At 40.6% G+C, this 14,382-nt stretch overlaps 1 protein-coding gene and 1 long non-coding RNA gene across 5 annotated transcripts in view; one reads left to right on the forward strand and one right to left on the reverse strand.

The window, feature by feature from the left end:
• LOC137377564 (uncharacterized) overlaps nt 1–7,807 on the forward strand; it is a 122,201-nt gene extending 114,394 nt beyond the window's left edge. The window contains exon 3 of the long non-coding RNA XR_010976440.1: nt 7,260–7,807. This is a non-coding gene — a long non-coding RNA (uncharacterized lncRNA). The remainder of the gene's footprint in view (nt 1–7,259) is intronic.
• amot (angiomotin) overlaps nt 1–14,382 on the reverse strand; it is a 133,023-nt gene that overhangs the window by 51,281 nt on the left and 67,360 nt on the right. For 3 of the 4 annotated variants that reach the window (XM_068047320.1, XM_068047319.1, XM_068047322.1), the window contains exon 2: nt 5,663–6,593. In XM_068047320.1, the coding sequence (XP_067903421.1) occupies nt 5,663–6,534 (872 nt within the window). In that variant the 5' untranslated portion in view covers nt 6,535–6,593. Of the gene's footprint in view, nt 1–5,662; nt 6,594–10,977; nt 11,146–14,382 lie in introns of all 4 variants that reach the window. The other variant, XM_068047318.1, reaches the window with a different exon arrangement.

Raw genomic sequence — 14,382 nt, forward strand, 5'->3', positions numbered from 1 at the left:
TGGGGGCATTGCGGGCTACGCCAGCAATCATTGCCCATCCCTAATTGCCCTTAAACTGAATGGCGTGCTAGGCCATTTCAGAGTCAACCACATTTCTGTGGGTCTGGAGTCACATTTAGGCCAGACCAGGTAAGGATGGCAGATTTCCTTCCTTAAAAAGGACATTAGTGAACCAGATGGGTTTTCACAAAATCAACAATGATTTCATAGTCACCATTAGACTAGCTTTTTAATTTCAGATTTATTAATTGAATTCAAATTTCACCATCTGCCGTGGGATTTGAACCCATGTCCCCAGAGCACTAGCCTGGGCCTCTGGATTACTAGTCCAGTGACATTACCACTACGCCAAACACTTCCCTTTGCTCTGGCACTCCTCACAGAGCCATCAGCATCACCACTTTGCACAATGGAATTCTATCCCTATAACTATCTATATAGTAAGGCACATCTCTTCCCCACTTCAAAAGCTACCACTTAACTGATTTCAGATGCCCCTTTATCTCCCTTCGCCTGCCTGCTTTAGCACCCATGCCCCATTTATTGGGTTTTGAAACATTTGACAAGAAAGATGTGACAGAAGCGAAAGTAGTAGTAGTGATAGCAACAGTTGTGTACTTATAAAATAGATGGCTAGAAATTTCCCAGAGTTTTACTTTGCTGATGTCTCCACAGCTCGTTTTCATTTTAGAAAACAATTGCTTGTTGGATTTGAATTTGGCTTATCCCAGCATAGAACTGAAGAGGATGTTGAAGGGTGCTTTAAACACAAAAAAAAAGTTATTGTGTCTGAGTTCCTGATCCCAGCTGTGTCATCAGTGGAAAGCACCAAGTGGAGACCAGGTGTTTCCCTACAGGAAGGAAAGGAGGAGAGAAACAAGCATGGACATTGTGGGTCAGGCACTCTAGTGCACTTCTGCATACATGTTCATGAGGAATATGGGTAGATGGCTTGGAAGCAGGTTGTTCACTAGTCCCTGTTTATAACAGCTTTACATAATAATGATGAATGAATAATAATTTGTCCTCTTTTTCCATATACCAAGGCCATTAAACCTTTGAGACCTGCTGTAAACCAATTGTCCAAGAATTCTTAAATATTTGCCTTTATATTATTTAAAATATTAGCTCTTTTTTTACAGTGACAGGTATAAGCTGCAATCTACAGAGTTCACGTATTCTGAATGGATTTGAATTAAGTCAGTAAACTCAATTTGTCTGATTAAAATTCCCCAGATTTACATTTCACAGGCCTCATTTTTGAAAAAATGCTTCCATTTTTGAAATGTAATCAGTTAACCCTCTGCACATAACATATCCACAGCATCAGCAAAATACTATTTTCTGCAGTTTTCCCATTTTCATTTCCTTCTGAAAACACTGACTCCCCTTGACAAGTAAACATTCTTTATATATAAGCCTCAACAGTGAGCTCTTTCAACCTGATTGTCAATGCTATTGTTTTCAAGGGAAGGCAATGGATTTTTGAACCTTTCTACTCTTGACACCCACCCCCCACCACTGATCCCAGCAGTCCAGGAAAGATTATGCTGAAAAACAAAATGTTGCAGAAGTTGGACATCTGAAACAAAAACAGAAAATGCTGGAAGCAGTCAGCATGGGAACACCACTACCTGCAAGTTCCCAAGTCACACACCATCCTGGCTTGGAACTAAATCGCCATTCCTTCACTGTCACTGGGTCAAAATCCTAAAACTCCCTCCCTAACAGTACTGCGGGTGTACCTACAGCACAAGGACTGCTGCGGTTCAAGAAGTCGGCTCACCACCACCTTCCGAAAGGCAATTTAAGGATGGGCAATAAATGCTGGCCTTGTCAGTGAAGTTCACATCCCATGAACGAATCGAAAAAAACGTCAGCTCAGAGAGCAGTTGGTGCTAGCGCTCTCACAGGTTTGTTGCAAGATAACACAGAACTCTTATGTTGTGAAAATGTACTTACATTTGCAGCTAACATGTGGCTGTGATTAATGGATTTTTATTTTCCTTGGAAGTGAATAGAGTAAAAACTGGATACAATTACTGGCATGGGCTCACTGCGGATCTGAGAATAAGGCTGAGATATCAGATGACCCAAATCAAAGTAGACCATCAGGATCCAATACTCTACCTCGTGCACGGTCCCCAAAGAAGCTGCTGCTCTGCTCCCACTCAGGGTTGTTACAGTTATAAAATCCACAAACATAATCAGCACATAAAAGGATGAAAACGCCACATTTTATTTTTGCATTCCTGCCAAAATGTTCATAAGTTGCATCCCTGCCAAAATGTTCATAAGTTGCATCCCTAAATGTTAGAATTCAGTTAGGGAAATAAAGGTGAGATGGAGTTTTGGTAAAGATTTCTGCTAATTAATACGAAAGCTTTCAGTTCAGGATCCCTCTGGAAGTGCATGTAATGCCCACACAGCCAACTAACCCGCAGACAATAGTTGTGTGGGTTTACTCTTGGAGAACATCCGCTGAGCAAAGAAGCTGAAGAATTGCTGGCATCCATTGAAATAGAGTCAAATCCTTCAAAAAGGAAAAGTAGATTCATTTGTTTAATGAAGGTAATTTTCACTTTGTGAATCATCATTAGTTTTGCTCTTTTAGAATATGACACAAGTTTAGTTCTGCTACAGTAGAACATAAGTCTCAAAAACAGAAAAAACTATGGGAAAAAGTTTTTTTAAAAAGTGAATAAAACCAGGGCCAGATAGGATATTTCCATTTTCTATCAAAGCCTACTTTCGCTTTCCCCATCATTGCCTCTGCCAAAACAAAAGAATATTTTCAGGTTGCACAAGATAGCACACAATGTAGCCTCAACAGACTGCCAGAGAGTGGGAAGGCTGGGTCCATCTGCAACTCCACTAGATCAAGACTAAAAACAGACATGTGAGCTATTACAGTTCACAGGAACATAGCAGCAGGAGTAGACCATTCAGCCCACTGAGCCTGCTCCGCCATTCAATTACATCATGGCTGATCATCTCCCGCAACGCCATTTTCCCGCGTTATCCCCATATCCCTTGATGTCATTAGCATCCAGATATCTGTTGATTTCTGTCTTGAACATGCTCAATGATTGAGCTTCCACAGCCCTCAGGAGTAGAGAACTCCAAAGATTCACCACCCTCTGAGTGAAGAAATTGCTCATCTCAGTCTTAAATAGCCTGCCCCTTATTTTGAGACTCAGCCAGGGGAAATATCCTATCTACATCCACCCTGTCATGCCCTGCAAGAATTCTGTAAGTTTCAATTAGATCACCTCTCATTCTTTGAATACAGGCCCACCTTCCTCAATCCCTCCTCATAAAACAATCCCACCATCCCAAGGATTAGTTTGGTGAACCTCCATTGCACTCCCTCTATGGCAAGAATACCCTTCCTTAGATGAGCAGACCAAAACTGTACAAAATACTCCAGGTGCAGTCTCACCCAAGGCTCTATACAATTGCAGCAAGACTTCTTTACTCCTGTACTCAAAACCTCTTGCAATGAAGGCCAACATACCATTTGCCTTCCCAACTGCTTGCTGTACCTGCATGCTAGCTTTTAGTGACTCAAGAACAAGAACACACAGGTCCCTTTGGACAGCAACACTTCCCAACTGCTCACCATTCAAGAAATACTCTATTTTTTCTACCAAAGTGGATCACTGCGCACTTATTCACATTACATTCCATCTGCCATGTTCTTGCCCATTCACTTAGCCTGTCCAAGTCCCCTTGAATCCTCCTTGCATCCTCCTCACAACTCACATAGTTTTGTGTCATCAGCAAATTTGGAACGATTATATTTGGTCCCTGCATCCAAATCATTTGTATAGATTGTGAACAGCTGTGGCCCCAGCACTGATCCTTGCGGTACCCCACTAGTAACAGTCTGCCATCCTGAGAATGACCCATTTATTCCTATTCTCTGTTTACCAGTTCTACCCCAATCCATGTGCTCTAATTTTGTTTACTAACCTCCTGTGTGGGACCTCATCAAAAGACTTCTGAAAATCCAAATATACCACATCCACTGGTTCTCCTCTATCTATGCTACAAGTAACATCCTCAAAAAACTCCAACAGGTTTGTCAAACATGATTTCCCTTTCACAAATCCATGTTGACTCTGCCCAATCATATCATTATTTTCTAAGTGTCTAGTTATCACATGCTTTATAATAGATTCTAACAATTTCTCTACTACAGACAACAAACTAACAGGTCTGTAGTTCCCTGTTTTCTCTCTCCCTCCGTTCATCCATCCAAAAAGACGGTACACTGTCCTCTTTGCCAACCTCCATAAACTTGAGCTCATCCAAATCTCTGCTGCCAATATCTTAATTTGCCCAAGCCCCGATCACCTATCAAAATCACCGGCCTACATTGGCTCCTGGTCCAACAATGCCTCGAGTTTAAAATTCCCATCCTCAAGTTTAAATCCCTAGCCTTGCCCCACCCTATCGCTGTAACTTCCTCCAGCTCTATAAAGCTCCAAGAGTTCTGCTTTCCTCCATCTCTGGCCTCTTATGTATATATTTTGTTGGATTATCATAAGGCCTACTCTCATAGCCCTTCCTGTAGACTATTATGAAGCAGTCTGGCCACATATCTGGGACCAGAGCATACAATACATATGTATATCTCTACACAGGTCAAGATGGTTCCAGGCTGGATCCATGGTCTGTGCTAAGTTAGCTATCTCAAATAGGGGCAGCAGTTAGAATGACTTCAACACCTTGTACTAGGGAGACAGGAGGAGAAAATGGAAAAAAACACCTAGAGCCCCACACCTAATTGCTAACCAATAAACCATGATGGAAAGTATGCATGTGTGGCATCAGGCGAGAACTGGACTAGGTTCAGCTGTAATGGTCCTACTTAGTTAAATAGCCTGCTGCTGATCACTAATTTCACATGAAAAATGACAACTATAGCAAGATATTGTACTTCACCACAAACCAACTTGACATCTGATATTTACTTTCTTAATTTCTAATGGAATAAAACTTGCATAAAGCCTTGTTTAGACCATTCTTGGAGTACTGTGAATATTTCTGATCTCCATATTTTGAGAAAGAAATAGGCTAGAGGCACTGGTGAAGGTGTAAAAAGGATTTACTAGAATGATGCAAGAACTTATAGGTTATAACCATCAGGAAAGATTGAACAGACTTGAGGTTCATCCTCCAGGAAAAAACTGAGAGGGTCACCCAATTGAGGTCTTTTAAGATTATAAGAGGGTCTGATAGGATAGATATAGAGATATCTTGTGGGGGAGGTGAAAACTAGGGCACATACACATAAGAGTCACTAATAAATCCAATAGGGAATTCAGGAGAAACTTTAGCTGGAGAGTGGTTCAAATGTGCAACTCACTACCAGAAGGAGTGGTTGCGGTGAATAGCATAGATGAACTTGAGGGGAAGCTAGATAAGCAGATGAGCAAGAAAAGAATAAAATTATGCGGATAGGGTTAGATAAGATAGATGGAAGGAGTTTTGTGCGGACCATAAACACCAGCTTCGACCGGTTGAGCTGCATGGCCTGTTTCTGTGCTGTAGATTCTATGTAAAACTATAACCCGAGACTTTGCTCTTTCCTCCCCCATAAATATAAAACTATTACTGGAGACAAAGATTTTAGGATGATCCTTCATTTATTTACCTTACAGCCCCATACTCTGGAGGTGGCTGGTACCTCATAACAGGAGCATCTGGCTTGATGTATTGCAGGTTTGGGACAGGTTTTAATACCTCAGTTGTCATTCCCAATCTAAAGTCACTGTAGAAATTTCCATAATCCTGAGCCTTGGAAGTAACAGGTAATGTTGACATATTTTTGAATGGATATTCTGGTGGAGGCCCCCGAGGGTCTATTCCTTTCATGGATGCCTGAGACAAAACATGCCCAGCATTTGTGTAGAATTCGTTTGCCTGTTGGGGTGACATTACACTACTTGCAACTGAAGACTGTGCTTTGACACCATTTGTAGCTAAGGAGAGTTGCATAAGGCGTTCACTCAATGAGCGGACATGACCTTGTTTCAAGTCTTTAAGTCCGTCATCTTGGTGAACCTTTCCACCACCCACCCTCTGAACCGTGGACCGCCCTTCAGTTCTCATCTTCTGGTTATTTATTCCAGTAACAAAGAAAGCAGTTCCCGCTGCTGTATGCTGCTGTCCTCTGAAAAACTGTGATTGGACCTTCGCTTCTTCATAAGTTGGCAGTTCCTCACTATTCTGTGCTTGTGCTATTCGGGTCTGCAGCTGCTTCTCCATGACACTATTGTCAACTTGCAGCTCTTGGCCCTGGGGTTCCTGTCGTGCAGAATGTGGGACCATTTGACGCTCATCTTGTGTCAGGCCATCGTTTGGAGGTACTGCAGACCCATTGCTGTTGAAGGCGATGACGTTTACTGTGGCCTGCTGGTGCAAGGCAAGGAGGTTTCGATTCTCAGTGGGGTTTCCATATCGGAACTGCTCTTGCAACAAACGCTGTAGAACTGTCCCACTTGCTCCTTCTTCTGAATTTCTCATTTCAAGCCCGTGTGTTCTGTGAATATCTTGCAGATGGTGGACATCAAAATGAGCCTTGCCTTTAGGAAAAAAAGACATTAGCACAATCATTAAAAATAAAAACAATGTGATTCTCAACCTCCAATTTTTGTTTACGTTCTTTATTACATATGCGCAATGAAAATACTTTTAATATTGAAATAGATTAAGAGCAGAACTACAGAAGAATTGCTTTCAGCACCAACTACTTGCCTCATTCATGTTTCCATGTGAAATTTTAAATTTCCAACTAGCTGGGGTCTAAAAGGAAATGTCTGTTCTGCATTTTAAAAAAAATCTTCTATTCCTCCTACTTCCTCACAGACTCAGTGGGTAATTGATGTACTTGCTGTTGTAATGATCCAGACAAACTAGGTATGTCCCAGGTATAATTCTTAGTCTGAGTTAGCCCTTAGTAGAAGGCAGGGGTCGAGGGAGGGACTTGCCTCAATGCCTCTGGTCAATAGAGGAAAAAGAAAACAGAATCTAAGCAGGGTTACTGCTCTTCACTGCTGTTCAGAGAGCCCGAATAGAAGTGTTTGCATGGACATATAGCAAGAAGGAAATTTGGCCAAACAATTATAGCGAGGCCCTCATGGTTTTCATTGGTTTTTAAAAGTGTTTTGGAAATGTCCTGAGGTGGTGGAAGGCACTATATAAATGCAAGGCTTTCTTTTTCTTTTTGTGGTCAATTGCTACACTGGAAGAATGATCACCTGACAACCTGCTGGCACCCATGAAACTGCTCCTCAGCATAAAGTTCAACCTTCAGGAAAAGAAGGGCGAGGAAGAAAAATCAGAGCATTGGATGTGAATGGGGCAAGGTCCTCCTTATACACAGAACCTAATTCTCCTTGAAATGAGGTATTCTTTTTCACTTTGGCAAGAATACAACCACTTTGTACCAGGCTTTGCGATCAATCTGTCACATGAAAGACTATTCTATCATTTCACTGTTCAAATATAGAGAAGCATGTAAAAGTAAATAGTGCTATTGTCCAGCTGCTGTTTAAAAGAAATGAATCAATAATACAATCCAGCTCAATTGTGTACATGCAGTGATTAAACGGTGTGGAATGTGGTTCCACCTCTTATGGAATTTTTATAAGCTCTGCTGATCCTGTAATATACACCAACATATAATTTTAATCAAGGAGTGCTACACCTTCTACAAAATCAATTACTGTGTGCTACAGCTTTTTTTTTCAATTGGAGGATATCAAACCAATTCCTAATGAAATTGAAGTAAAAACAAAAAGACCTGAAAAAAGGTCAAACTTTGGTTAGTTCCTTTCATCTAAATGAAATTTGAAATGTTCTGATGAAGGATCCCACATGAAAAGTTAACTTATCATCCTTTCAGATGCTGACTGACCTGCTGTACATTTCCAGCACTGTTTATAGCTCAGATTTAGTGTTTTTTTTCTTTATAATCAATTCTAATGAGTTTGAACCTAAATTGGCTTATTAACATCAATTTGTTGCACAAAACATCTTCAGTGGGTTAGATGGTTATTAATCAACTCATTAACAAATTAGTCTAATGTGCTTTTAACATTACATATGAAGCATCGAGAGCTGATATTCCACAAGAGTGATCAAATACCTAACAGGGCAGATCACAGATGGCGCATTTTCATCTAAAAGATCATGAATTGCCACTTTTAATGACATAAAGATGTACCTGTAGATTGTCAAATGATTTTCTAGTGTACAGTTTATGCAAAAAATGTCTAAGACAAAGTAGTTTTGTCACTTATTAGCATATTGACAAATGTACATGAAAGGGACAAGATGGGGTGAAAATAAAGTCACACCTAAGCAGTAATGTTACACCAAATGTTTCTTGTTTAATGGTCTTCATTCAACATTTCAAATTGCTCCCTGTACTGCCAGTATTTCCCTATCACTCCAAACAACCCAGCATTAGAAACAAAACATAGAATTGTACTTTTTCATAATTCAGGTGAACACAGTATAAACATTTTGCACACCTACCATTATCTTTTCCTAGAATCTTAGCAACACTGCAAAAGTTAGCATGCTATTGACAGATACATAAAAATATTATGCAGATTCATTAATTAGTGTCTGCACATGTATCAGATCACCAGCTTCTATATAGGAAGCACTGATGAATTAAGAAATGCATTTTGTTTGATTGCTTAGTTTAGGTAGTGATAGGCAGCGAGGGAAAATTAAACAAAGCGGAGTCAAATTAAGGCAACACCAAATAAAATTCAGCTGGCACTTTCAGGGATTCAATGGGAGATGAGGCATGAGTCAACACTAAGTGGAAGAACAACAGGATATGAGCAAGATAATATTCTCTAGTACAAATGAACTTTTCTTTTTGGTGAATTATTCACTAGTTCCTCCAATTCGCTCAAGTGAATACCAGGAATGGGCGGGCTGTCTTACGAGGAAAGAATGGACAGGATAGGCTTGTATCCACTGGAATTTAGAAGAGTAAGAGGCGACTTGATTGAAACGCATAAGATCCTGAGGGGTCTTGACAGAGTGGATGTGGAAAGGATGTTTCCCCTTGTGGGAAAATCTAGAACTAGGGATCACTGTTTAAAAAATGAGTCACCCATTTAAGATAGAGATGAGGAGAAATTTTTTCTCTGAGGGTCATGAGTCTTTGAAATTCTCTTCCTCAAAAGACGGTGGAAGCAGAGTCTTTGAATATTTTTAAGGCAGAGGTAGATAGATTCTTGATAAGCAAGGGAATGTAAGGTTATTGGGGGTAGGTGGAAATGTGGAGTAATCAGTTCAACCATGAACCTACTGAATGGCGGAGCAGGCTCGAAAGGCAGAGTGGCCTACTCCTGCTCCTAATTCATATGTTTGTTTGGATTATGCCATACCCTAGCCAAGAGTTGCACTGCTGTCAGACATCTGCAATAAAGGGCATTCTACTTTATCTTAAGAAATTGTTCCCATGTTAGGAAAGTTATCTTAATATTGGGCTCTCCCTTTTTTATTTTAAGCACTGGGTGCCGAACTCCAAAGGGATGTTGGGCTCCAATGGAAACCAGATGACTTCAGTGTGCGAACGTGCAGGCCTAGCTCTCCTGTTTAACTAACTGCAAGAGGAAAGCTTAATCTAACGTCAGGTTCATATGTGCACATTTTCATAAATCTAGAATAGCCTGTTTCACATGGCTCCAGCTATTTGTACTTCAGAGTATAGCGATGGCAGGAATACATAAGCTTCGAATGTAAAAGCACTTTTAAAAAAAATGGACTGGAGTAGCTTAGGTGGTGTGTTGTGAATCTCCCACCACTGGGACCTGGCTTCCATTCAGCACCTCACCCAGATGGTGAACTTGTGATCAGAAACTCAAATAGTGGACACAAACCTAATCAATCCTAACAATCTCCTAGCATCTTACTGTAGTCTTTTCTTTTTGAGCCTCTATTCATAGTTACAGTTCAGAAATTTAATTTATCAAACACCCATTCCCTGCAATCCCAGTGGAAGGTGCACTGTTATCCTTTAAAAATTAGGTGGCATTTTATAGCCCAGTTGGTGACACTCTCTTCTCCAAGTCAGATGGTTATGGATTCAAGTCCCAGTCCTGGGACTTAAGCACAATATCTAGGCTGATATTCCAGTGCAGTGCTGGGAGAATGCTACACTGCCAGAGCTGGCATCTTTTGGATGCGACAAATGTCCCATCCGCCCTCTCAGGTAAATGTAAAAAATCGCAAGGCACTATTTCAAAGAGCAAGGGAGATCTCCCTGGTGTTCTGGCCAAAATGTATCCCTCAACCAACACCTAAAAATAGATTATCTGGTTATCACATTGCTGTTTGTGGGACCTCGCTCTGTGCTAATTCCTGCCGTGGTTCCTATATTACAACAGCGACTACACTTCAAAAGGTACATAATTGGCTTTAAAGCACTTTGTGACATCCTGAGATTGCAAAATGCACTTTATAAATGCATGTGCTTTCTTTTCTTTTAAGAAATCCAAGGTCACCAGTCATATCCAGTTCAGAAACAGAATAAATATGTGCATATGCAATACAATGATAGGAGAATAAGTCAAGAGATTAAAAAGATACAGTGTTAGTTATGAAGTGGTCTTCCATAAGACACCAGCAAAGAGGACATGAAAAATTCACCTTACCCTGAGAAGAAACTGACTTCACATGCACATTCATGTTCTCCATTGTGTTAATGTAAAAAGGCAAGGAGAATTTCTAGCTCACTCTTCAGACACGGTCCATTGAGGAAAACCTGCCTGATACATTGTAGTAAAATAGTTTGTGCTTTTAAGACTGAGCGCCTGTGCTTTTAAAGTCTCAGTCAGTTTGTGGAAAGTCTTGTACAAATTCTGAAATCACTCCTCAGTCCTGAACCACTGTACTCTGCAGTAACATGGCAGTGCCGTTTACAGTACTGGTTACAAGTACCTGTTTCTGTTTCACTCTTTTCAATGTCCTCCTCAGCTATTGTGGAGAGCTCATGCCTGTGCAGTAACTGGCTGCATTCCTCCAAGTAAATGCCATCTTGTTCAAACAGACACTTGGCTTCTTGTAGGATAGACTGCCGGTCACCAAGATCCTTCACACCCAGTGACTCTAACAAAAGTTGAAGGGAAAATAAGGCATCAACAAGTCAACAGGTTTAACTTCCTTCACTGCAGCGCTTATGTAAATTATACCAGCACAAGATCAAAAGCATACCAAAGAAATGAGATCACCTGAATTGCCCAGATAATCTTTAATTCCCTTAAAGCAAGTGTGCCTGCCAAGTTATTCAGTATCGGAACATAGCATAATGTGTACAATTCATCAACAAAATAGATTACAGCCCTGCAAGTTTATATTTTTTTCCCCGCAAACTTGGAATGGCTTCAGTGGTAAAGTTTAGTGGCGTCCTTTTGTCACTTTACAACTCTGTAAGAAAGTATCGAGGCTCCCATTTCTTTAACCGTGACAGATATAGTAATGGAATATCTTCTTTTAACAAAGCCCAACCTGCTCCAATAGTAGAGCATCAGGACACCCAGAAATTCCCATTAGCTCTGTGGTAGAATACAAATTTGCATTCAGTGGCAATGATAATCCTTGTGATAGAAACATAGAAAATAGGAGTAGGCCATTCGGCCCTTCGAACCTGCACCGCCATTCAATACGATCATGGCTGATCGTTCAAACTCAGTACTCTGTTCCCACTTTCTCCCCGAATCCCTTGATCCTTTTAGCCCCAAGAACTATATCTAACTCTTTCTTGAATATATTTAATGATTTGGCCTCAACTGCTTTCTGTGGTAGAGAATTCCACAGGTTCACCACTCTCTAGGTGAAGAAATCTCTCCTCATCTCAGTCCTAAATGGTTTACCCCTTATCCTGTGACCCTTGGTCCTGGACTTCCCTGCCATCGGGAACATCCTTCCTGTATCTAGTCTGTCCAGTCCTGTTAGAATTTTGTAGGTTTCTGAGATCCCCTCTCATTCGTCTAAACTCTAGCGAATACAAGTCTAATTGAATCTCTCTTCATAAATCAGTCCTGCCATCCCAGGAATCAGTCTGGTGAACCTTCGCTGCACTCCCTCCAAAGCAAGAACATCCTTCCTCAGATAAGGAGACCAAAACTGCACACAATACTCCAGATGTGGTCTCACCAAGGCCTTGTATAATTGCAGCAAGACATCCTTGTTCCTGTACTCGAATCATCTCGCTATGAAGGCCAATATACCAAGTGTCTTCTTAACTGCCTGTACCTGCATGCTTACTTTCAGTGACTGGTGCACAAGGACACCCAGGTCTTGCTGCACCTCCCTCTTTCCCAATCTATCGCAGTTCAGATAATAATCTGCCTTCTTGTTTTTGCCACCAAAGTGGATAACTTCACATTTATCCACATTATATTGCATCTGCCATGTATTTGCCCACTCACTCAACCTATCTAAATCACACTGGAGCTTCTCTGCATCCTCCTCACAGCTCACAATCCCACCCAGCTTTGTGTAGAGTGCGAGGATCCGCATTCAGAAGGCATCTGTTGGAATTTCAGTTATACTCAACAATCACAATTCAATAAGATTTGGGTAAACCTCTGGACCTCGCACACGCACGCACACACGTATACACGCACGTACACACACGTACACGCACCGCATACATTGATAAACCAAAATATTTTCCAGTTGAGTACAATAGGCCTACTTACAAAAAGGTTAGACAATGATTTTATGAGTTATATCAAAATCAGAAAGCAATTTAATACTGACCACTTTAAAGTGAGCTACTTTTATCATCATCATGCCAAATACAACTTTGAAAAGTAAATATTTGACAAATTCATAAGTCATTTCAAGAGTGGCAGGTAAACAGCTGTAAATACATGTTTCAGGCCTATATATGAAGGCCTCTAAATATGAATAGTTTGCCAAATTTAATAGTGACAATCATGTCAAAAGGCGAGTCAAGTCCTCATGTTTGTACAGCATGCAATCGAATATAATACTATCAAAAAGAGTGAAAAGTAGCTCCCGTCTTAACAGAACATAGATTGAAAATTAGATCTGCAGTAAGCAGCTAAGTCAGGAAAAGCTTTTTGCACAAAGTGTAATAGATATGTGGAATAAATTAACAGAAAAGACCATTGAAGTTTAAGCATAAATTGGTTAAAAATGGATTGGAGAGAGATAGGTTGAGGGAAGCTGTCTCTTTGTTACTTTGGGTGATAAGACAATTTCAAATTTTTGGATTTTTGTACGGAGGCATGAAGCTTGCATTCTTGTACTTAAACTGGTTCATCACGCTATATGCTGCGGTTTCTGATGACATTGGTCAAAAGTGCTTTATAAAAGCAAATTATTGTTGACTGAGGCGAACAAGGTACAACATGTTCAAGTCTTCTAAAATAAAACGCTTGGTGGCATTAATTCTGTTTCAACCTGTAACAGGGCTCGACCTTCTCCCTTGTGATGATCAAAGCTGCTGTGGTCTAAACAGAGCATTATACAAAAGCAAAATACTACAGATGCTGCAAATCTAAATTAAAGATAAAAATTGCTGGAAATGCTCAGTTGGTTAGGCAGCATCTGTGGAGACAGAAACAAAGTTAACGTTTCACGTCAATGACCTTTCATCAGAACTGGGAGAGAGATATAACAGGTTGAGAGGAAGGGAAATCAAAAAGGAAGGTATGTGAAGGGAAAAAAGCGCCCATAAATTAATGCAATTCTTTCACATTATGCTGTATAGCAGTGCCACAGCCACCAACTGGAGAATTTCTGACTCTTGCTAGGCCCAAGATAATATATACACTCTACTGTACGTTATTTCTACTTATCTCACACCCAATAGGTTTTGCTTCAGAAGGTTGAGCTTTGTGGAACACCTTGATCATCACAGAATTACACCAGCAGAATCACTAAATCAGATTCTGTTTTCTTTTTAAGAAGTGGGGCTGTGTCCATTACAATGTTTACAGACAAGGAGGTCTGCGTCCACTTTTGAAACTTGCAGAGATCTCCTGAAGAGTGGAACTGAAGAGAGAAGCGGTAGTATTGGGTCACTAAAATAAAAGCAAAATACTGCTGATGCTGGAAATCTGAAATAAAAACAATGTGCTAGAAATACTCAGCAGGTCTGGCAGCATTTGTGGATTTCCAACTCCAAAATATCCTCCACATCACACACAAGCCTGATTTGGACATATACTGGCTTTCCTTCGTCGTCACCGGGTTGAACAAATAATGTTTGCGCCACACAAATGCCAGGCAATGAATCTCAAACAACAGAGAATCTAACCATCTCCCCTTAACAGTCAATGGCATTACGATCGCTGAATCCCCCACTATCAA

Source organism: Heterodontus francisci, chromosome 15, assembly GCF_036365525.1.
Source record: "Heterodontus francisci isolate sHetFra1 chromosome 15, sHetFra1.hap1, whole genome shotgun sequence".
In the NCBI taxonomy this organism is placed as follows: domain Eukaryota; kingdom Metazoa; phylum Chordata; class Chondrichthyes; order Heterodontiformes; family Heterodontidae; genus Heterodontus; species Heterodontus francisci.